General features: G+C 45.9%; 1 protein-coding gene across 1 annotated transcript in view; it reads left to right on the top strand.

Moving 5' to 3' along the window:
• pdhx (pyruvate dehydrogenase complex component X) overlaps positions 1–22,173 on the top strand; it is a 30,785-nt gene extending 8,612 nt beyond the window's left edge. Inside the window, exons 4-11 of the mRNA XM_023842212.2 lie at positions 5,493–5,695; positions 7,324–7,422; positions 11,690–11,840; positions 14,201–14,348; positions 16,604–16,662; positions 17,955–18,113; positions 20,653–20,717; positions 21,426–22,173. Coding sequence (XP_023697980.2) covers positions 5,493–5,695; positions 7,324–7,422; positions 11,690–11,840; positions 14,201–14,348; positions 16,604–16,662; positions 17,955–18,113; positions 20,653–20,717; positions 21,426–21,708 — 1,167 coding nt within the window. The 3' untranslated portion in view covers positions 21,709–22,173. The remainder of the gene's footprint in view (positions 1–5,492; positions 5,696–7,323; positions 7,423–11,689; positions 11,841–14,200; positions 14,349–16,603; positions 16,663–17,954; positions 18,114–20,652; positions 20,718–21,425) is intronic.
• The last annotated feature ends 1,044 nt before the right edge of the window (positions 22,174–23,217 follow it).

Below are 23,217 nucleotides of genomic sequence, written 5' to 3'. Positions count from 1 at the left end.
TGATTCTTCACACCTCTGTGATCGAGCAGGTAAAAGGATGGAAAGTTGTAGGACACAAACGTTCCCTCCTTAAGATGCACTAGTCTAATGTCCCTTTTTATAGAGGCAGAAATACAGTCAGTAAGACCAGCAGTGTTAACTCTGTTCAGTTTAGATCAGTCCAAGCTAAGGACTGAGAGTCCTGTTGTAATCGTAGAGGACTAAGGTAGATGCGCTATCATCATAAGACCATCCATGTTGTTTCTGCAAGGGATATACGACTGTAAGCATCCAGCAGCATTGGGTACTGCGTATCCTACAAATTCCCCAGGACTTGACACATCCCCCATTATATGTCATACTCTTTAGGTTGACAATGTTAGTTTTATGATTGTAGTTGGGAAAACATACCTGGATTCAGAGTTTGAAATGGGTATATCTGCCTTGTTCAGAGGTACATCCCTCCTCCAAATGCAGCTATTACATGCCACCGAACAGAAAACCTTTGACAGACTCCTGAAATTTCCCAGAATCCTGGTTTGTGTCCTGTATAGTTTTGCCAAGCTACCTACTAGTAGGAATCCGATCATGCATTTGGCAGGTAGCTGGCCGTGACCTGGAGGTGAGTTGTGGTTAGTCGGCCATGACTTGTGCCAAGAGGCATGCAGATCCCTTCATGTAGCTGCCCGTCACCAAACAGCCACACACAACACTGATCAACGAGGTCAGCCCCCTCCTTACCGCCACCTGCTTTTCCGCATCCATTTTTTCCCCCTCCTTTCCTGCTTTGCCCACAGACTTTCTGCAGAAGTAGTTCTGTTTTTCATGGTAAACCAAAGCACAAGTTTCTTAAGCGGTGCATGGGAATTCCCGTCACCCTGGGCAGCTGGAACACAACTGCAAGAGCAGCTTAGACATTTGGTTACGGCTTGCCGGGGAATTGGCCGGCACAGTTTGGACGGGTCTGCCATCTGGGGTGCATTTTCTCATTAGAAAATTCTACACTGTACAACAAATTTATGGCAAGTTTAATAGCGGGGATTGTGCATTTTCAGCATAAGTCCTATGCTTGATGTTTTAAAATGAAAATTTTAAAAATGTAACACTTGAAGAACCCCCGGTATGAGCCTTATCCAAGAATCTTTCTTCAAAGGCATAATGATGATTAGATTTTGTTTCCAAGATGTGTGTTTCCCCTCCGATGGTTATTATTATTATTTTTTAATAGTAGTGGTAGTTGTAGTGTTTTTGTTGCTTTGCCAGATTGTCCAGTTTTCTTTTTGCATGTTCTAAAGCCAATAATCATCGTGAAATACTGATAAAGCAGGAATCCGTGTCAGCTCTTCCCCTGGCTGAACCCACTTGAAGGTCCCTGTTTACACTGTCTGTGGCAGATGCTTTCCCATTAATGAAAACATCTTGTTATTACATTGAGCTTTGAAAGGAAATCTCCAGACTTTACATGCAATTTTGTTTAATTTTTTTGCTTTTGTATGATTTTCGGGAAAGAAGCAGCTCTCTGGTTAGACTAATATGCTTTAATTGTTGTATAAAACCCAAATCATCCTTGGACACTTCCTGTGTGATTAACTAATCGCTGTCCAGCACAATCTGCCTGGATACTGGATCTGCCAGGTTCAAATATAGATTTACCCTTTCTGCTGTCTGCTTTTCCCAGGGGAACAATTGGTGGAATTTTTACAGCTCTGAACGGAAGCCCCCCCCCCCAACCCCCAACAAGCTGTTGCCAGAGAGTTTGGGAACAATTACTCGTTTCTTAACATGTGACATTTTTTTTTGGGGGGGGGGCAGCTAATCATTGCTGCTTCCTTTTATGCTGAAATCATGTTAAAGCCCCTGTCTGCCATCTTCCCCAAAAGATGATGCGTGTGTCTGAATGTTATGTTATGAATTCGGATGCAGCCCCCACTCCCCCCCACCCCCCGCGATTGCCAGCTTCCTAAACAGTTTGACAGTAATTAATTAAGGAATAACAGGTTCACAGCCCTTCTGTCTAATGTGGTGATTGGGGGAAATGCCTTGAGAGCACAGTACCACATACATACCTGGTGATGGCAGCGTTGAGCTCCACAGACAGTGCTCAGGTGTCTCTGAAAAGGACCCAAAGAGCAGTCATGTATGCGACTGTTGTGCTCGAATGAGCAGCTCACGAGAGAGCAGTGTTAGATTCGCACTATAAATACCTCCTGTTCTAATTAGTGTTTATGAGTTTGAGGCCCTTTAGAAAGAGGGTGGGGCTTTGGATTGTAATCAGGTCTCCAGGGAAGTTGGGGATGGGCATGCTCATCTATAACCAGATTTATTTATTTTTTCTGCATTTTGCATAGCAATTCACTACATGACCACATTGCTTACTAACCCAGTGAGTCCTGGTGATGTCAGGCTTAAAGCCCTGCAGTGTGTGTCTGCCTGGGCTCTCTGCGCAGACGGCGCATAGCACCCAGCCGTCTGCGCGGACGGCGCATAGCACCCAGCCGTCTGCGCGGACGGCGCATAGCACCCAGTCATCTGCGCGGACGGCTATTAACACCCGCATGTCTACACGGACAGCCCACACTGCCAGCCTGCCTCGAGGGGAATCTTTGTGCGGAATTTGTCAGTCGACACCCTTCACCTCCACCATCCTAATGCCTAGTTGCTAGGAGACGTACCGTGTGGCAGCTGTCACCTCTTCCAGGTGATCTCGGCGCTGCTCGCCGACCTGACATCCGGGATTTTTGCTAATCCTTGCGATACCTTATACTGGTAGCAGCTGTTCATATAGTAGAAAATGAGGGGAGAAAATATACTGAGTTTTTCCCCCTCAGGTGAAAGCAAAAAAGCATCCCACGTAGTCAGACATCGTATGGCTAATATGCAGAGTAGGGTTTGGGGTCCTGGAGCCATTGAGCAATGGGTCCTGAAGCTCCTTAGACATTATTACACACTGCGAGGGTTATAATAGTATGGCCGTGTGTAGGGCTGGGTAACATCATACTGATATTATTGTGTGCATGGGCTTCAGGTGACAGGCGAAGCATTTGGTCGGACGGCAGCTTTTTGGCACTATGGACATTTATTTTTACTATACGAAAGTTTATCACTATGTTTTGATATACGTGCCATATACACTGTAGCGGGGCACACCACATAATACTGTTATGGTATACTATGGTTTGGTATACTCCAGTGTGATATGCACTATAGCGGGGCACACCACATAATACTGTTCTGCTATACTATGGTTTGGTATACTCCAGTGTGATATGCATTGTAGTGAGGCACACCACATAGTACACCGTAGTATACCAGAACAGTATTATCAGTATATCACCCAGCACTAGCTGTATCATTACCAAGAAGATGATAGTCGGGATCGTGACACAGCAATGATTTAAAATTAATAATAATAATAATAAAGAAGAATAGTGATGCAATATCCTTCAGAGCTTTTCCAGAATTTCGCAACCCCTGGAGTTCCCAGTTTGGCGAGGCGATGATCCCACCATAATCTCTCTCTAAAAATCCCTCTTCACTCCTGCGCCTTTCTCTCCCCCAGTAATGTCCTGCTGTTTTCAAAGTGACTCTAAACGAGTAGAGTGATCAGCATGGTGATTCACATAAGCTGAGCCTGACTTACGTCTGAATGCCCCCTTAGTGCCACACCTATCCTGTTATAATACTGATGTAAATGATTACATTTTGGTCAGTCCGGTTTTTTTTCTTTTCTTTTTCCTAACAGTGTGAGAATTACTTCCTTAAAAGGTAACTCCCTTTTAATGTGGCCAATGAAATATTACTGAAGGGCCACCTTTAATTCCAAAATCTAAATTCTGTCGAAACTTAGAAATTAAACGCTTCTTGTTCCAGTTAGAAAAGTAGAATTAGACTGAACTTTATTGATCCCAGAGGGAAATTCTAGCATATTTAGTACTATGCAGAACTCTGCTGGAACCAAAATGTGAGTCAGAGGATGGCTATACTCACCGAATGTAACATTGAAGGCAAAAGCAGGTCCTGGCTGCTGGGCCTTGGGTTAGGAGACACCTTGTCCTCAGTCACAACACTATATGGAGTCTACAGACCTTATTCTTAACACATCATCCCGGGAGCCTTGATCTTGCGTGAAATTTTTATGTTGGGCCATAGGTCAAGCTTTTGCTGTAATTAATGGCTGGTGTGAGATTGCATTTGCTGCTTTTGCTGATATGCCTGAACACTTAATTTGAATATTAAGCACCACACCCCTCCCGGCTACATTATAAGGTTCTCTCAACATTACAACGATGTTGTACCATCACCAACCACATATTTGAGGTGCTGTGAGTCAGTCGATCAATGAAATATGAATGGTTCAGGGAAATAAAGCCTAGTCTGTTTGCATGTTCAGCTGCTGCCGGGCCATTGGCAGGCCGTCGGGTCTCGTCTTCTCATCGAATCTGTTAACCCAAGCTGAGTTTCTACCGGAGAGTCTGACAGAGAGCCAAGCTTGCCCTGACTTCTGTGTGGTCCATCCAGCCACACCTGTAGTAACAGCCTGAAACACTGGTGCATACCTATTTTCTGAGTTCTCTATTTATCTGGGTCTTTTCTGGTAAAAATCTTTCCCAATAAAGGAAGTCTTAAGGAAGGAGGTTTTTTGTTTTATTTATTTGTAAGAAATAGATACCAAAAATCTAGTCACATCTAGTAGTTGACTGGGCATCTAAACGTGATCAGTATTGACTGTGGGAACTGTTGTCTTTTTTGAGGTTCCTTAAATGGATTAACTCTGTTAGAGGTCAGGTCAAGAGGAACAGAGCATTTAATAACGGCACAACCTTAGATCCCCTTCGTAGCCACAGAAGAGGAAATGAAATATTGCTGCTGAAGGGTTAAAGATACGCCGATGGTTTCCATTTCAGGAATTGCATGCAAGAGGCGTGTCGAGATGCCTCTGTCATTTCAGTGGCTTTTTTTCTCCTCGCTGGTAGACCTCACGGGGTTTATTTTATCTGAAAAGGCCCCTCCTGAATTAAGCTCAATTCAATGGGTCTCATAAAGCTGCCTTCCGATTCGCTCTTCATGCCGAGCCTCTTGCTAAACCCCAAACGCATTTCCCGTGCTTTTCTTCTCTATGGAACATCTCTGTAGGGATTAATAATAAGATTGATGCTGCCTTTGCCACCTCTGTGTGTTTTTCTATAGTCTCCAAACCCCTGCCTTTCATCCTTTTATATCAGCTGGCTATGGCGTTAGCATCTGTCTCTAACAGACTTTTGTGTATAATTAACCATAATTGCATAAGCTTCATCATTTACCCAGAGAGTCTTAATGCTGGTGTCGTATTAAAGGATCTCTTCCAAGGGTTAGACAGATGACTTTATGCATGTGTGCTCTGTTTTGCCAAACTGTATGGTTTTCTGGTTGTTTTCTTTTAACTGCGTCTGTGGGGTTTATAAAAAGGTTATATTGGCAGCTTGTATAAATGAGCCATTATAAGTAAAGTGTTCGATTCTCCTTCCTGCCCGCAGATAGGTGAGGGGAGCCGGGGGGTGCGACTGGGCACTCTGATCGCCCTGATGGTGGAGGAAGGCCAGGACTGGAAGCAGGTAGAGATCCCTGCTGCTGAGGCTGCCACCCCCTCGCCCCCGGCACCCGGCCCTGCCCCCGCCCCCGCTGCTCTGCCCCTACATCCAGCCCCGCGGCCACCCCCCGCTGCAAAGACTTCTGGACCGTGAGTGTCACTAGGAGTCCCCGAGAGTCCATCACACAGTGGGCAAGTGTAACAAGGTCTCGGCCTGAAACAGATTAGCACCCGTGCTTTGATTACATGGTACCTATGGCTGCCTGAGGTCATGGCTAAAACAGAGACTGCAAAGCTCTTCCTGTTTTGATGTAAACATCGCGTTGCTGAGCCCATATGCTCATACTTTTTTTCTTTTTTTTTTAAGGTACCTTTTCGTAGTTGTGAAGACTTCTTTTTTAGCTGCCCTTCCTGTTGCAAATGAGGAACATATGTGACCCCCTACTCCGCTTGTCTGTCTCGGTAGTTTCATTATGTGAGAGTTTTGATGTTTTTCTTGTCCTGGCGAATATCTACAAATGGGGCAGTTAGTCTTGGGTCTCATAATGGAAAATTTTAATGGAGTCCGTCCTCATATTCAGGGTTTTCCTAATGTCTTCTCACTATTTTAAGTCTGCATTTTGTAGTTTATTCAACCGTGGGGATTAATGAAGTTTAAGGTGCAAGCAGCAGCATCACACACCCCGGAGGATAGTTACGAGAGGGAAGATGAGCAGCGCAGGGTTGGAGGAGGAAGAGGCGAATGCAGAGAATTGTGAGAAAGTGAAGGAATGCAGAATTCCAATACCTTAAATACCAAACCAGCTGGGGTGCTTTTTTTTGGTACTTTGGTACTTTGGGGTGGGGCTTCCTTTCTTTGTTGATTATTGGTTATGCAAATAGCCCCCCTCTAAACACAATACAACCGCCATCTTGAAAAAATTACTCGGAAAACAACGATAAACAAAGTTTAAAAAAAAAAACATTAAAATTAGTAGACAGACCCAAGCTTTAATTGCAATCTGATTGGAAGAGAAAGATACAAGATCAGGATGACATGATAAGAAATACAGTTTTTTGTGTAATATACTGTACTAGGACAACATGGGATTGAAAATTTCCAAATATTGTCATGTGATTTTGTTGTAACAAATACTGGGGTATTTTTAAAGCAAAAAAAGGCATTAGCTTCTCACAGTCCCATCTAGGAGTGATTTAAACAGCAAGAATGAAAATAAACGTCTCGGAGAACATGTGCAGCGCTCATGCAAAAGCCGCGGAGTGACACTCAAACTGCTTTTCTTAAACGTACACTAGATAATCTTGAAAGGGAATAATCATTAAAACTGCCAAGTTTGTTTTTCTGTGACGGAGTAATAATGTTTTAGTGAAACGTATCTTTAGTGAAACCCCTGTGCTATATAATGTCTGTACGCTATGAAGGTATGAAATTGGCGAAGTAACAATTGGATGTCCATAACATGCAATGCTGGTATTAATACTGCACATCGACCAGCCCTATAATATACTACAGCCATTTTTCGAATTCAGTACAAATTACCCCGCCTTGTATTGTGATGTCAAATCAGCACCTTGAAATACCGTACTTTTGGTACTGTCTTGAAGTTGGTACTTTATTTTGCGTTACGGTTCGGTTCGGTTCCTGCATGCCAGGGGAAAAATGCCATATCTATATTATCCTGATGAGTAGGTTGACTGCATATGTGAGGATTTGATTGGATATGTGCGTGTTGCCATGGTTACGTGTTTGGTTGACTTTCTTCCTCCCTTCGTCTCAGGCCGCGTCTGAGCCCGGCTGCACGGCACATCTTGGACACGCATGGCCTGGACCCTCAGATGGCCACGCCCACCGGACCCCGGGGTCTTATCACCAAGGAGTAAGTGTGGGACGGAGTGTAGTATGTGATGGAATGTTAAACAATGAACAAAAAATGGATCTCCCAGTGAGGTGAAGAACACCATTGTGTAACAGTGATAACGTTGAGGTTGTCAATGACCAGTCGGCCTAAGAAAGGAAAGAAAAAAAGTATGGTTTTGTAAGGAAAACGGAGGATCCTTTGTCTCAAATTAGCATCAGACAACGATGTAGCTGTCCGACGAGAATAACCTCGTTCAGAGTGCATATGGCAGCCTCAAAGACCAGAAACCACATTTTAACGTGCCGGCTGGAGTCCTGGGTTTCTGAGGGGTCTTGGGAGGGGGTGGGGCGGGGGGGGGTTAGGGGGATGAGCCTGGGGAAGGAGGGAATTAGCGCCTGGTGAACACACATTCACCTGCTTCGCTCCTGGGGTTTCCGACGGCGACGGTGCTGTGAGCCGTCTGCAGAGAAGCCTTATTAAGAGCTGCTGTCCCCATGGCAACCCAGTCTCCGCCATCCCCTGTGTCCATAGAAACGGTCCATATATTTAGTTTTTGCAATCAGCGCCTTCGTGTATTTAGATTATTTAGAGTAAAGCATTCTGCCGTAACAGAGAAGCTGGGCTTTTTATAATTTTACTATTTTTAAAGTCCACATTAAATGTTAAGGTTTTTTTTACTCTCATTTCCCGTCTGGTGTGAGACGATGTGTGGATCATGGGTTTTACGGATGACTCACTTGCAGTTTTTGCTATGGTTACCAGTATCACAGGGAGTTAAGGTAGGGAAGCCTGTGATCATTCTTTAAAACACTGTAAAGGTGGTATGTGGGGGCAGATCATTATCAGCAGGTTTTAACCCCTCTCGCCTTCAAAGTAAATTCTGAAAAGTGAAATTATGGGCTTGTGGAGACTTTTTCACTTTCCCGATAACGTGACTCACCTGCGGTGTTAGAAGATCACTTTGATATAAAGCCAGCAGGAAGATGTTTTACAGGCCTGGACTCTACACAACGATTTTCAGCTTGCAGCCATTGAGAAACCAACCCTCCCCCCTCCAAAAAACAGCTTAAACAGTCGGCCTGTACCCTCCCCCTTCTCCCATCTCTCTGTCACCCTCGTGTCCCCTTCCTGTCTTCATATCCTTGCCGCTAGACGTACTGACACTTTGACACAGACATGAGTTTATAGCCTAAACCTGGTTAATAGAGTTGGGGTCCATGGCACTGGGAATCCTGGTGAAGAATGCGAATGGTTTATAGACTGGCAGGTTTGATAAACGCATCTGCTTCAGGGAACACACTGCCATTAAACAGATTTCAGCAGCGGAATGTGGTTGTAATGGACTTTCGGGCTGAATGTTTTAGTTGCTGTTATCCGAAGTCTTGGGCTCAAGCGAAGGTCTCTGTTTAGCTGTCTCTAATGTCATATGAAAAAGCAATAAGTGGCATATAATTTATTAACAGCTGGGGTGGACTGATCGCAGTAGAGGCCGATTTCACAGGCTGGTAAATCCAGTCGTGTCTCTGGACTCCGCTCCCAGCCTTCAGCTTTATTATTTTCTTTCATCACTCACCTGTCTAGCAGGAAAGGAAAAGGCAAAGATTTACAGACAGGACCCCAGACGACGCTAGGGGCTGTTTGAACTGGAGGAGCTCCAGTTATAGATGATGCCGTGGATCGCAGAGATGAGCTGTATCATATTTATAGACGTATTACATGGTTGCATTACCATTCTTAATAAAGTTCATCTTCAAAATACCCACTCAGGAAGCTTATTCAGTTTAGGTCTTTACACTTCAGTTTGACCTGATTTGTTTTCAGGAGAGATGTAAGGCTGTAGTAATTAAAGAGGCAAGATGCCACACATTGACTCTGAGATACGCCCCCTAGTGTACGGAGATAGGAGCACCTGGAAGCGGCGTCGGTTCAGGCGAGGCTTTGGGGTTGTGGATGTATGTGGAATTTATATTGGGAATATGGCAATTTAAATGTTCATCAAACATATCTTTAGAGTGGCGGCAGCTGTTGGATAGGATGCCGGCTGAAAAGGGATTAAAGCCGGTCTCTATTGGCTGAGAGATGCGGCTTCGGTTAAAACTCGCAGTGTTACCCTGACAGCGTCCCCACGTGACAGGGCTCGCCGCACAGCGCCCCCCCCCCCCCCCCCCCCCCGCCTCAATTTAACCCAGATACACTACCCTGCCTCCCAGTGCCTCTCTGTTATCCTAAAACAGCTGCTAATGATGCTTTTGAGGTTAGGGGGTGGGGGTGAGGCCGTGGGGGAGTGGGGGAGCACAGTTTTCCTCTAAGGAGGGGGCTCTGCCCTCTGTAAACAATGATGATGATGAAGAGTGATGAGCGAGAGGACAAGGTTTTAAGAGTGTGACTGCCAAGGGAGGGGAGGGGGGGTGAATGTGTAGAGAAAATGGCAGTGCGGGAATTCACGTCTGAGCGCAGCCAGAGGTGAAAATAAAAAAGAATTATAAAATAGAATACAGACATTTACAAGACAGCACATGTAACAGCAACAACAATCGACGACAACGTGTAAGAGTTTGCACATTGTGGAAAAAGATGCACACGTGTAGTTTAATAAGGGCAGTAATGATTACGCCCAAGCAGCTTCCATTCAGCCGGGTCACTTCACACGGGACACACCCGAACACTCCCGAACACTCCTGAACACTCTCCAGCAGCCTCCACTTAGGAGGGCATGGAACAGACTGTTACCTGCCCAGCCCGTATCCCCTCCTCTAACATCTGATGTAGCCTGTAGGTTTCTCCGTCTGTTTTTGGGGAATGTATATGACAGCAAACTTTCCCCTTTTGTTGACAGGAAACACAATGTATACCAAACTTGGCACCTTGATAAAACAGCAGCGCGGGAGAGAGAGAGAGAGAGAGAGAGAGAGAGAACAATGTATCTGTATGAGCCCATGGAAGCTTTGACTAAAAGCACCAGATTTTCTTTCTCCCCCGGGGAAAATTAGTAGGGTATTTGTCAGTCAGATGGCAGGAGACATGCCGAGAGACGAGGTAAGGCGTGACTCAATCGGTAGTTGTTGGCAAAGCTCCCCGTTTGACACCAACATGCCCCCCCTGTCCCAGCACTCCATATAAAAAGCGGGCAGCTGTTCACCGCCCTCATGTAACCACCTCTGATTAATGACACCCGACGCATGATTACAAAAATCACGTCATGGCAGGACCTCTCAGCACCGCTGCCGGCGGAGATCCCATGCCCTCTCTGTATGCGCTCGGGGGGGGGGGGCATATCTCCGTCATTTAGCCCAGCTGTCACCAATCTAGGATGTCCCTCGCACCCTTGATTATTCTCTTTATAAAAGTATATCAAACGGTAAAAACAGTTTGAGGCCGCCGCATTAGCCTGTGCATGATTATTATTTGGTGTTGGAGACTGAAGTCCTACAACGTTAAGGCAGCCATGTATTTAAGGGAGCCGACCCCAAATCAGAAGCCCAGTAGTTTGATTGACATTCTTGCAGCACAATCAATGCATCCACACGCAAGGCTTTGGCTTGTGGCAGGTCTGTGAAGGAACTGTGAACTAAGCCGCTTCTACATGCAAAGCTCCCACAAAAGCTAAGGTTTGAGTCTGTACAATCAAGGTGTGTCTATACTGCAATACTATAATTAAAAGGCTTCTTTACCCGGGGTGCCCAGGCTGAGCACTAGTCTTGCTCGCTCATGCCCCTAGTGTCTGGAGGAATGGATTTGCATTGTCCTTTAAGTAAGTAAGGCTGCCCAGTGTCAAATTTCAGCACTCCTTTCCCCACAATAGATGCTTGTCTGAGAAGCGGAAATGCCTCATTAATTCATCCTGGCAAATTATTGCTAGTGCAAAAATATGGTCCACGCTAGTGACACTTTTATGGGAGGCTGAGAAAGGGTGTAATTTTTTTTTTTGTGCTGTTCAAGGGGCTGATCAGCACATCTACTGAAGCAACACTTCATCGGTTCCACCCTCATAGTCTTGTGACAGACCTGCCTAAAAATAACCTCATGCCCAGTAGACAAACCCCAGACACTAGGTATTTTGTACAGTGAAACATTTTGCTTCAACACATGCATGCAGCTGGTGAAATGCGACTTTTCTTGAGTGCTTCAGCACAAACAGGCTTGTGTCCTATGTTGCGGGTTAGTATGACCCCAAGCTGAGGGCCACATTGTCACCGGTGGAGAGAGTCATCTTTTGGGTTAACCCTCATTCTGATTTTTTTACATTCCGGTATCTGTGGTGACCAAACCTTTGTCTCCTGCCCAGAGATGCTCTGAACCTGCTGAAAAAGGCAGATGCCAAGGGCCCTGAGGTGACCAGCACGGCCCCGGCAACAGCACCCCCCCCACACCTTCCCCCAGTTTCCGGAAGACCTGCATACCCTCCAGTCTCTGTACCCGGAAAGCCAGGAGCCCCGGTCAGTACTGAACTCACGTCCAGACGGCATAAACACACTTTGCAAGACAATTGTTAAAACCGTAGCAGATCGCCCTCTGTTGGGCCCTATAACCGTAATCCGATGCCATGATGTAGCAGACGCATGCTTTGCAGGAGGATACCTGTTAAACATTTGGAAATACAAATCGTGTACTAATGAACTGTGGTGTACATAGGGTCAGTTGACTTAATGCATTTTTCATGCTTGATCTTTCAGTCATCCTTGGGAACCTGATTTTAACAGCGTAAAAAAAATAGATACAAACAAGCGAAAGACTCCATGGTTTTAAACACTGAAATACTACATGCTGACATACAAACTACTCCTAATTGTGTTCTTTTTCTTTTTTTTTATTTACGGAAATTCACTGTGACAGATTATTGTAGATTTAAATTGAGATATGGTATCGTTTCCAGTTGAATTGGTATGTCAGTGTGGGAAGCCTGCAAGAACCTGTTACGGTCTGTGCGGTTCAGGTTCTCCGGTCCTGATTGCACTCTCAGTTGCACAGAGTAGCACAGCTAGTTCGTGTCATTCTATAGTAAAGACGGTCCTTAAGAGTTGTGGGTTATACACCAGTGACTACGTCACCACCACAGACGACACTGAGATCTAGCAAACCGAGCAGATCTTTACGCAAAGGGTATGTTGGTGCGTTGAAGAATCCTGGTGACTAATAAGCTGTGTTTGTTTGCCCAGATATTTTTGCACAACGGTGTTACAGGGACTAAGCATGTAGCTGGTGGCCAACTGACCCAGAGCATTAAGTAAAACTGGCATAGATATGGGGTGGCCAGTGACTCGGGAAATTGTATGAGCACGTCACTCTTGTATTAGCAGCGAGATGATATGCAAATTTATCCCACCTCACTGACTCTGTGTTCCCTTTTATTACCAAGTCAAGGCCTGTCATGGCAAAGAAAAACAAGTGAATGTTGCAAGAACTCTGAATGTTCTACATGCTGTTTTATGGCTGACATTAAAGGTAGTCATCCGTGCAGTTTGTCTGATGACCGTAAACTATGGCTTCAGTCTTGGCTTGTCCCAAAACTTCTGACAGGCTGTTGGCGCCATTCAGAATGCAAGTTATGGACTTTTCTGCCAGTAAAGAACTTAATAGTGTGCAGATGATGGTGTTTTGTGTTGGGATATGATCAAGCAAGGGGGGCAAGTGGGAAGTTTCCACCCGTCTTCATCCATCCTCTTTCCTAGTGTAAAATGAAGACTCCATTGTCTTGAACTAGAGGCTGTGGTTGATCGTTTTGGTTAAAAAGGCTTGTTCTTGAACATTCGTTGGTTCACTGGCAGGTTGGCCACCTCAGAGATGCCACTGAGAGATAGGGAGAGCTGACGATGGAATGGGTTGGGTCTTCACACTACCTACTTAATGTGATAGCCGGGATTCTGTCACGCTGCCCACTGCTGTGTTAAAAGCAAGCAAGCCAGCATTGTTCCAACACGCTTGGCATCTCTCATGCGTCTTTCCTGGCCCTGATAAGGAGCTCTGTTTATACAAGCACTAAGAGTGGCTGCCTGGCAGCTGCAAGATCAGATGCTGCACTGAGACTTAATGCCAACTTGAAGCAAATATGGCAAATTCTAGTTGTGGTTTTCAAGGGGGTCTTGTTTAACCATTCCCTCCACAGTGAGTTTTAATGATACCTTCCCCAACTTCAGGTGTGTGAGTATGAGGGAGGCAGATCCCTGGAAGTAAAAATCCAGACCAAGATTTTGTTTCAGAGTGTAGAGCAGGAGTGTCAATCTCCAGTCCTGGAGGGCTTGAGCCCTGTGTAGCTTAGTTCTTTCCCTGTTCTATCACAAATTATTCATTTCAAGAGCTGTAGGGTATTTAGCACAACAAGGTGCAAGGAGTTGAATCTGGTATGTTAAATGAGGGGAAACCCAAAAATGTGCAGAGTACTCAGCTGGTTGAAGCAAAATCTTGGTCTGCATTTTTCCTTTCTGGATCTGAACTATCCACCTCTGTTCATTTCCATCCTGTCAAGGGACATCAGATCTTTCAGGCTTACAAAGTGAACAGTTGTGTAGTTTTCTAAACAACTGGGCTTATAAGATTATAATATGGCCAGTTCAAACAATGCTGTATTTTTGCTTTGTAACTAGGAAGTTGGCATAAATGACAAAAGAATCATTCACAGATGATTCTTTAGTTCTGTACATTAACTGTTGTCAACAGCTGATCTTCCCCAATTTTCTGACCGCAAACCCCTTTCTAATGACAGGTTTTGAGGCATGCCCATAGTAGGTTGTTGCTTATGGACTTCAATGAGCCCAGCATGTGGCTTTTTGTGGAATTCCGGAATCTTTTCTTGGCTTAGGGTACCTTCACGGAGATCCCGGCCTCTAACGTGCGCCGTGTCATCGCCCAGAGGCTCACCCAATCAAAGACGACCATCCCTCACGCCTACGCCATGGTCGACTGCGACCTCGGCGCCGTCATGCAGCTGCGGAAAGACCTTGCCAAAGGTGAGGGCATCAGTGGGTGGTTTGGGGTTTGGAGCTGTCTGCTGCCATATGCAAATCCCTAGCTTTGCCTTGTAGAAAATATCGGGCAACATGGCTCTTAAGATAGAACGGCCTCATGAATTATTAGCGTTTCTCGTTTGTGTGGCACAGCGAGGGGGGGCTTCACACACTGATAACGGGGGATGTGGGTCTGTCGCAAGTCGCTTTTGAAGACAGATGAGAACAAGAATTCGCTGCACTATATAACGTTGCTAGAATTAACCTGTGTTAGGTCCCCAGAACTGCAGACAGACAATGTTTATACAGGCACACGAATGACCACCTGTAATGCCTGCTGTTAGCCTGAGGACATGTGCCCTTGGAGGACAGATAGCTGTGACCTTGACTGAAGGTCACTATGAGGCTAGCATGTAACAGTATAGGAGGGAAATGGTAGGAATCAGTGACTGAATAAAGGAATCGACAAATGAAGAAAAGTCAACGAACAAACCCTGAACACATCCACAGTTATACCATAAGAAAATAGAATTGTCTCTGACTGTTACTGGGAGGATCTGTTATCCGCCCGATAGTGTACGGGGGGGAATATGCGTTCAGGCCACAGGGCGGAAGGCATGCTAGTTACCATTTCCTCTCGCATCTTGATTAATTACCCTCCGTTAAGCTGTCAGCTGAATTAATTGCCAAATTGAAACATGATAAAACTGAGAACATTGATTCAGTCTCGTAGATGCCACAATATGCAGTTTGTCATGGGGTAAAGATGAATACAGTCTGCTTACCTTACATCGTGCCAATTCACTCAGGCAGAACGTAACCAAGGCTAATAAACTAAAACCAGCGTGCCCCCCCAGGCTGCATAGTTTTGAAATTCCCAAGTTCCACTAATTAATGCAAATTACCCTCAGTGCACAGAGGGGGAAAAAGTATAGCCTCTGAATTGATTCTGTCGCTTGCAAAAGGGCTGCCTGTATGCAGAGAGCAGGTGAGCACTTTGCGAATCTGTCCAAACGGTGTCTGCTGCGGGTTCTCTGTTAACCCCATCCCATCTGCTGAATCGCCCTTCCTGTCTCCGTGGAAACATTCTTCCACACAGGCACCGGGCTAGCTAGCTGCTTTAGATACTGCGATCATTCCTGTTTGTTTTTACTTTTGGCTAGCCATATAATTGTTTTAGTGAAATAGGTAGCCACTATTGAAGTCTTGAGCAAATCAAAAACACATACTGGTGCCAAAAATTATATTGATTCTTTAAGTCATGCTTGGATTAAGATTTCTTTTGTAGTGCTTCTGTGAAATTAGGGCAGCAAGCAAGGAGATGCATACCGTCCGGCTTGTGTTGATAACATGTTCACCAGTGCGTACATTCCAGTGTCACCTGCTGATCATACCTGCTGATCATACCTGCTGATCATACCTGCTGATCACACCTGCTGATCACAGCAGCTGCAACAACTGATCTAATCGCTCACAAGTCATGAATATCATCACGGTCCGATTATTATTCGCTGGGACAACCGTGTGTTTGACTTTTGATAGTAATTGAGAAGCTCGCATCAAACGCTGTGCAAAATTTTCCTGGATGAGATGGAAGGAGCGGACACTGGAATCAAATGGCTTTTTTTTTTTTTTTTTTGATAATTGACTTTTTTTGTCACTTGCTTTTATTGGAAGAGCATAAAGGAAGGGCGCGGCTCTGCGGGCGGGCCAGGGGTGTGGCCGGCAGCTTTCCATGGAGCAGAACCTACTTGCTGGAGACCTGTGGCTTCAGGCTTGGCCCTGTCCACAAACGGTGTCCTTAAATAGGCTCCCACGCCTAGCAAACTGATTCTTTGTCCCCAGATTATAAAAAGGACCTAGAAAGTGCCTGTTTATAGAGTTCAAATCCTCCACCTGCCTCATTTTGGCTGGAACAAAGAACAAAGGCGGTTTGCAGCTTCCAGCTGCATTTAAAGTGCTGCTTACGGGGCTTTCAGCTTGCAGGTTAAATCTGATGCAGCGTAGGCAGCGTCCCATTTCTGGCTCTTCCTCTCCTCCCCATAAATCGTTCATCGTCTTCTTTACAGGCAGCTGAATTACACATAGGCTGTTTCTTTGGTCATGGGTCTGTTGACCATTCAGGGGGCCCAGTTCAGTCCCCCTGCCCACCCATGCTGGTGCTTTTCTGTCTCGGGATTGGACGCTTTGCTCACCCGGGATTGGCTGTCTGAGTGGCGTGTCTGTTCAGTGATGTGTATCTTGCTTTTGTCTTTCAGCGGATGTCAAGGTTTCTGTGAATGATTTTATCATCAAGGCTGTAGCAGTTACTTTAAAGGTAAGTTTGTAAGTGTGCAAACGCACCTCCCTGATCCACAAATGCCAGGATAAAATTTCTACAGCTGAAACAACCAATGATTGAGCTGGATAGTATAATAAAAATAATTTAGGCTGTTGTATAAAAAGGGTTAGGTGTTCTCAGCATGATGGGAAGGGGGGGGGGTATCACTCAATGCTAATTATTGAGCTGATCGAGAGGCTTCCCCTCGTGTTCCGTGTGTCCTGGGGTCTGAAGACTGATGTCACCGTTGGGCCCCTCAGCATGGTCCTTAACCCCCAGTTGCCCCAGGGCTGCTGTCTGCGACCCCCAAGCTTGTTCTCACCTGTCTGTGTCTTACGGAGAGTGAGATGGGATAGGCGAAAAGACCGTTTCCCCATGAGGGTGACTAAGGTATCACTCCTATTGTATTGTGTTCTTTTCTATTCTTTTCTATTCTAATTATGTAACAGTGTCTGAGATTACCTTCTATCAGTCCTGGGGAGTAATCAAGCTTGGGGAGGGACTAATCATTTCCAGACTTAGGGGGCCAGCATAAGGTGTCCATCTAGATAACTAGGTAAGTAAAAGCATGAGGTGATACCCCAGTTCTGATGTCGCTCCCATCTGGACCCGGCCCGGGGTTTGAGGGGTGCTCCAGTGTGCTCCAGTGTGCTCCAGTGTGCCCCCGCTGCACTGGTTTCATTTTTGGTCAGATACAGATGCTGCTGTAGTCTTTCAGGTTCCTTGGCTGCTTAGTAACTTCTGTAGCTTTTCTTGCAGCTTAAAAAGGTGTGTCCCCTGTTAACTTTTGAAGTTCCATCGAAAACAGGAAGTGACCCTTTTTTTTTTTTTTTACACCATCTTTTACTTGCACTATTCTCATCACTACCTTTTTTTTCTCCTCGTTGAACTGGTTAAGGAAACCACAGCGGTTGGTGTCAGCCCGGGGTCGTTGAGGGAGTGGTTAGTGGCTTGAACGCTGGTTGACTGCAGTAAATGAAGCGTCAGGCTTCTCACCCTTCGGTGTAATTGGCGTAGTCGTGCCATGCGTCTGACCCTGACAGTCTGACAAGGATAACTGACGAGGCACTAGCCACAGTTGCACCTGTCTGTGTGGAGTTGGGGGTGGGGCTTCATTGACGAATAGGAAGGCAGAGCTCTGTCTTGTTAGCATTTGCAAGCTGGGTCTGTTATGGTAAAGATGGCTTACATAACATGGACTGTAATAATGGCTCGGGAGTGTGCCGTTATAAACCGCTACACCTAACGGCCAGTGCCTGTGAATTCTCCTCCTCTATCACCTGTCCCAGGAACTCCCAGAGGTCAACGTGACCTGGGCGGCTGACGGGCCTCAGCCACTGGACTCCATCCATATCTCCATTGCCGTGGCGACGGACCGAGGCCTCATCACGCCTATCATCAGGGATGCTGCCGACAAGGGAGTTCAGGAGATCGCAGCCGATGCCAAGGTAGGAGCTGGGGCTGAGCGGGGCATGAATTATCGTGCAATGATGATTTCATGGTAACGCATCACCATGGGTAACAGTTATTGGCTGTTTATTGGTGATGCAAAACCCAACAGTGCAAAAAAAATAAGCTGCACAGTCACACAAAAAGTATGTCCCATAAAACAAGACTTGGAGAACCCGACAGAACCATCTGAACTGGAAGATCCAAATCGGTTGGGACATGGTTAGGGCTAAGGGGATGTCACGCCTGTCACAGTGAGAGTCACCGGTGAAATTTTCATGTTTGTGGACACCACCAAAGTGAAAATGGACTATTGGAGGCCATGGTGTGTGCGTCAAGACGACCAGTGATGAGTGTTAGAGGGCTCCGTACCACCATACGGCACTGCACTGTGCTCACACTCAGAATGATGCCAGAACTCTGGGGGTGCTGTGATGTGAAAGCAGTCCGCACATGACGTGCCGTGTGTGTGTGTGTGTGTGTGTGTGTGTGTTTGTGAGAGATGGTGTAATACTATGGGTCATTTTCTCCATTTCCTCTTTTTTCCCTGAACATAAATGCTATGTTGCGTGTACGCACTTGGTTCTACAGGTGTGGTGTGTCAGTATGTATTACTGACTTTGAAATTCATGTTTGAAATAAGGGCATGAAAACATTTGTACGTGTGTGTGCGTGTGTGTGTGTGCGTGTGTGTGTGCGTGTGTGTGTGCGTGCGTGTGTGCGTGTGTGTGTGCGTGTGTGTGTGTGTGTGTGTGTGTGTGTGTGAGAGAGAGAGAGCTAGCCACGTCTCAGCAGTGCATAATTGCTTTATGAATAGTGTATTTTGTATGTTAAATGACCGTTAAGTGAGCGAATTATGTTCAAGGTGCTCTGAATGGCAAGCAGGCAAGCTTCCACATACAATAATCCATCTGTCTGTGATTGGATCAGCGGGGTGTGTATCGCAGCATATGCTGTTACTGCTGGGACGAACAGCCCCTCCGTGTCCCGCAAGCATCCACCAGCTCCGAGAGCCGCGTGTCGGAAGAGCCTCAGGTCTTTGGCTCGTTTCCATGGCAGCCGCCCCCCTTCCGTTAGACAACCGGAGACTTATTGCTGGCTCCTGAGTGGAGCAGGTGTGTGGTGGCAGACGTCCCGCCCCCACCTCAAACAGATCCTATTGGCCGGTTTTTGCGCCAGCTAAGCTAGCCGACCATAACGTTGACGACATTCTACATACACTTGTGGCCCATGTTTGTGTTACCGCTGTGGGAAATAAGCTGCTTTCTTTGGTTCTGTCTTACGCAAACATGAACCGCCTAAAATTACATGAAGTCCAAGGCCAGTATCTGTAAACCGCATCAGTACTGGTGGGAACTTCTCACAGATGACCTGATGGTCCAGTTCATCACAGCACAACCCCCCCTCGCACCCATGCCAGCCCCCAAATTGGGATGTTCTAGCTCACCTGGAGAGCACAGTGCTGTTGGTACCTTCGCTCATATAGCCCACGCAGACACACAGCAATATGGCTTGTCCCTGTCTCGCTCCAACACGTCTATCTGCTGTGCCTCCTTTGAAGATTAACACTTTGCATTGTGGGAAATCCTGCGTTTTATTTGCATGCTCCCGGCATCTGTTGTCTGATTTGTTAATGTTCTCGCGTTTCCGCTGGCATTGCTGATGCTGGAATGCCTGTTATTATTCTCTCTATCTCTCCCCCCCCCCCCCCCCACCCCCACCCCAGGAGAAATGTATTGTGTTCCACTCTGTATTTCCTCCTCTATACGTTCCGCTAGCTAACCCTCTCGTCCATCTGGTTGCTCAGAATTGCGCTTAACTTCCTCAGTGCCGACATCCTGCCTTGTCCACGAGGGTCCCCGCGATGCACACGGAGATCTCCTGTGACCATGGTCACGGTTCCTCCGCTCTTTAGGGACTCCGAGTCCCCTCCCCCACGTCGCTTGGGTCATATCAAGATCCGGCTGCCCGTTTTAGTTTTCAGTACAATCAGTCAAAATACCATTCTGATGTCGGTTCCTCCGTGCAGGACATTTAGAGACGGTGCTTCACCTAAGCACATATTTTTGGACTGTGAATGGAAACCCAGACAAAAGGAAACGATGCTCGGACCTGGTGGCAGGAATCGAACCCGCAGCCCTACTAGTGTGGGGCTATAAGGCTGCCACTTCTCAGCTTAATTAAAAGGGTTAACATATGTCTAGTATTTTCATATCTACTCAGTGCCCTGCTCTCTCAAATTGAACGTGTTCTTTTTTTTTTTAATGTATTTTCTATTTCTTGGTAACTTCCATGAATAAGAAATTAATTTTTTTAATAAACACTTCTTCCTGTAATGTGTATATAAATATTCACAAGTTCAACATTTATTCAGTTTTACAGCAGTGAGCAAAGTCTGGTCTTCACAGGGTTGGCAGGTAGCTCACTGTTGGTCATTCCCTACCCACCCCCCTCCAGATGGTCCTCGGGCCGGCACCGGGCCACTTGGCCAGTGGCCCCCGCGTGACCGTGACTGTGTGTTGGGTTGTCTTTCTCTAGGCGCTGGCCCAAAAGGCTCGGGAGGGAAAGCTGCTTCCTGAAGAATACCAGGGTGGTTCCTTCAGGTAAGCGTCTTAATAATGACCCTGCTGGCACACCATAGCTCCCAAGCCATCATGGCGGCTCCCTTTCCCCTTCACTGCTGAGGCAGCAGTGGTAAGCGTTGGGCAGCAGGCCACAGCAGAGCTGGCCCGTCCTTTGTGGGACTTCACAGTAAACCATGGCTCATCTCGGACTGAATCCGGTGCTCTTACCTCATGTTACCACAGTTCCTTCTTTGTTTCGGTTTTCAATGATCCTTTCCAAGCTGTTATGACAACTGTATCTACAACGATGGGTTAATCATTGTTTAGGCGGAGCAAAGCCATTTTTTCCCCGTTAGTGACATTATAAGTTGAGTTACATGGAAGAAAGGTGAGACCCCTCCCACTGCACCCAGTTTAGGCCTGTTAACTGGTGACTATTTTCTTTGGGAAAGTTCATACACTCTCTCACGTTTTTCTACCTAATGATGTTACAGTACTTTGGGGGTTCTGTATAACAGAAGTAACAGAATGCAAACATAGACTTCCTTCTCCAAAATAGGCGCACGTTTGGCTTGTATAATAAGTGACACATCTGCTGTAATAATCTCCTTTGTTACTGTGGAATATTTATATTAAACCAGCATTTTATTCGCCCTCAACACCGGTTTGAAAAGTGGAAGGCAAACAAAAGAGCGGTATGTGTAATCCATGATCCCCCGCCCCCCCCCCGTGTCCCTGTGCACATAGCATCTCCAACCTGGGCATGTTCGGCATCAGCGCCTTCAGCGCGGTCATCAACCCACCCCAGGCCTGCATCCTTGCCGTTGGCCAATCGCGGACTGAGCTGCGGCCAGCAGAGGCGGGACCCGGCGACAGGGGGACCAACGGCACGCCCGGACTCTGCAGGCAGCAGCTGATGACAGTGACGCTCTCCAGCGACGGGAGGCTGGTGGATGACGAGCTGGCCTCCCGATTCCTGGACAAGTTCCGGTCCAACCTGGAGAAGCCACAACGCATGGCCCTCGTGTAGGGAGGGGGCGAGGGAGGGGCCTTGGGGGGGGGGGTGAGGTGTTAATACGTAGAGCAAGGCAGTGGGGAGTCACTTCCAGAATGTTACACAAGATCACATGGAGAATCTGATTTGCTATTTAAGCTCAGCTCCATAACACCAGTTACCCTTTTGACTGAGCTTTGACCGTTCAGCTCCCGTCCTCTCTTTGCTGTTCTCTCTGGCTTATTTTGGCACTTTAAGTCTTCTCCCTAAATACCATATGATCATTTTTCAAGGTCAAGTTTTTTTTTGTTAAATACTGTAATCACCCCCACAAAGTATTATCTGGAAGACTTTAATAAGGTTACAGCATGAGAGGGAATTTGTGTGCTAGTATATTAAAAATATGATATGGCTCCATTCTGAGACACTGGCTTATTTATTGAAGTCCAAATGTGTGGCAGTTACAAGGCCCTGTCAACAATAAAGGGATAGAGAAATGGATACCACATGTGTTTTCCTTTTTGTCATTCATACTATACACTGCCATTGTCTAAGGATGCTTTTCCACTGCACCTGGTACTGTACCTTTAGTACTTCAGGAAAGTACCAAAATTATGGTACTTAAAAGTGTTGGGTTTCCACTGGCATAAAAACTGGTACTGGCACTGAATGACATCAGAACCCGAGGCAGAGTATTTTGTACTGAATTCAAAAAATGGTTGTAGTATGTTATAGGGCTGGACAATGTGCAATATTGATACCAAAATCACATGTTATGCAGATGCAATTCTTGCATCGCAAGGACCGTGATATTCAGCAGGGTTGAGACCAGGCTTTTACATGCCACCTTCCTACCACTTTGTCATAAGACATAAAACTTAGCAAGCATTGCAATTTTAATGATTGTTCCTTTTCAAGATTATCTGCTTAAAATTTACCGCTGCTTTTGCATGAGCGCTAGGAGACAATCATAATCATTTTCATCTTTGCTGTTTAAATCACTCCTAGATGATTTTGAGAAATTTACATTGAACTCCTTTCTTGTTTTGTAAATACCCCTGCATTTACTATCAATTTATTATCAAATTGTGATATCTTAACATTTTCCAATACCGTACTGCCCTAGTATATTATTTAGCAAAATACTTTATTTCTTGTCATGCCTTCCTAATTTTGTTGTATCTGTTCTTCCAAGCAGATGGTAATTAAAGCTTCATTTGTCCATGCATGCAACTTTTTGTTTATCATTGTTTTCTGAGTTCATAATCTTTTTCAAGATGGTGGTCGTATTTGTGTTTCAGACGAAGGCTATTTGCACAACCAATCAACAATGAAAAGGTTTGCACGTCCCACCCCCCGAAGTACCAAAGAAGTACCCCAGCTGGTTTAGCACTTTATTTACTGGAACTTGTGGTACTTGTTCTCACAGTCAATGGAAAATGAAAAGTACTGAAAATGCCTTGCCATGGTACCTGGTGTGGTGGAAAAGTGCCCTAACTACTTCTGTAATAAAAAAGTAACCTAGAATTTCACAGTTAAACTTTC

Source organism: Paramormyrops kingsleyae, chromosome 13, assembly GCF_048594095.1.
Source record: "Paramormyrops kingsleyae isolate MSU_618 chromosome 13, PKINGS_0.4, whole genome shotgun sequence".
NCBI classification, from domain to species: Eukaryota; Metazoa; Chordata; class Actinopteri; order Osteoglossiformes; family Mormyridae; genus Paramormyrops; species Paramormyrops kingsleyae.
Note: the sequence above shows the minus strand (reverse complement) of the source record. Positions and strands in the feature narration are given on the sequence as shown.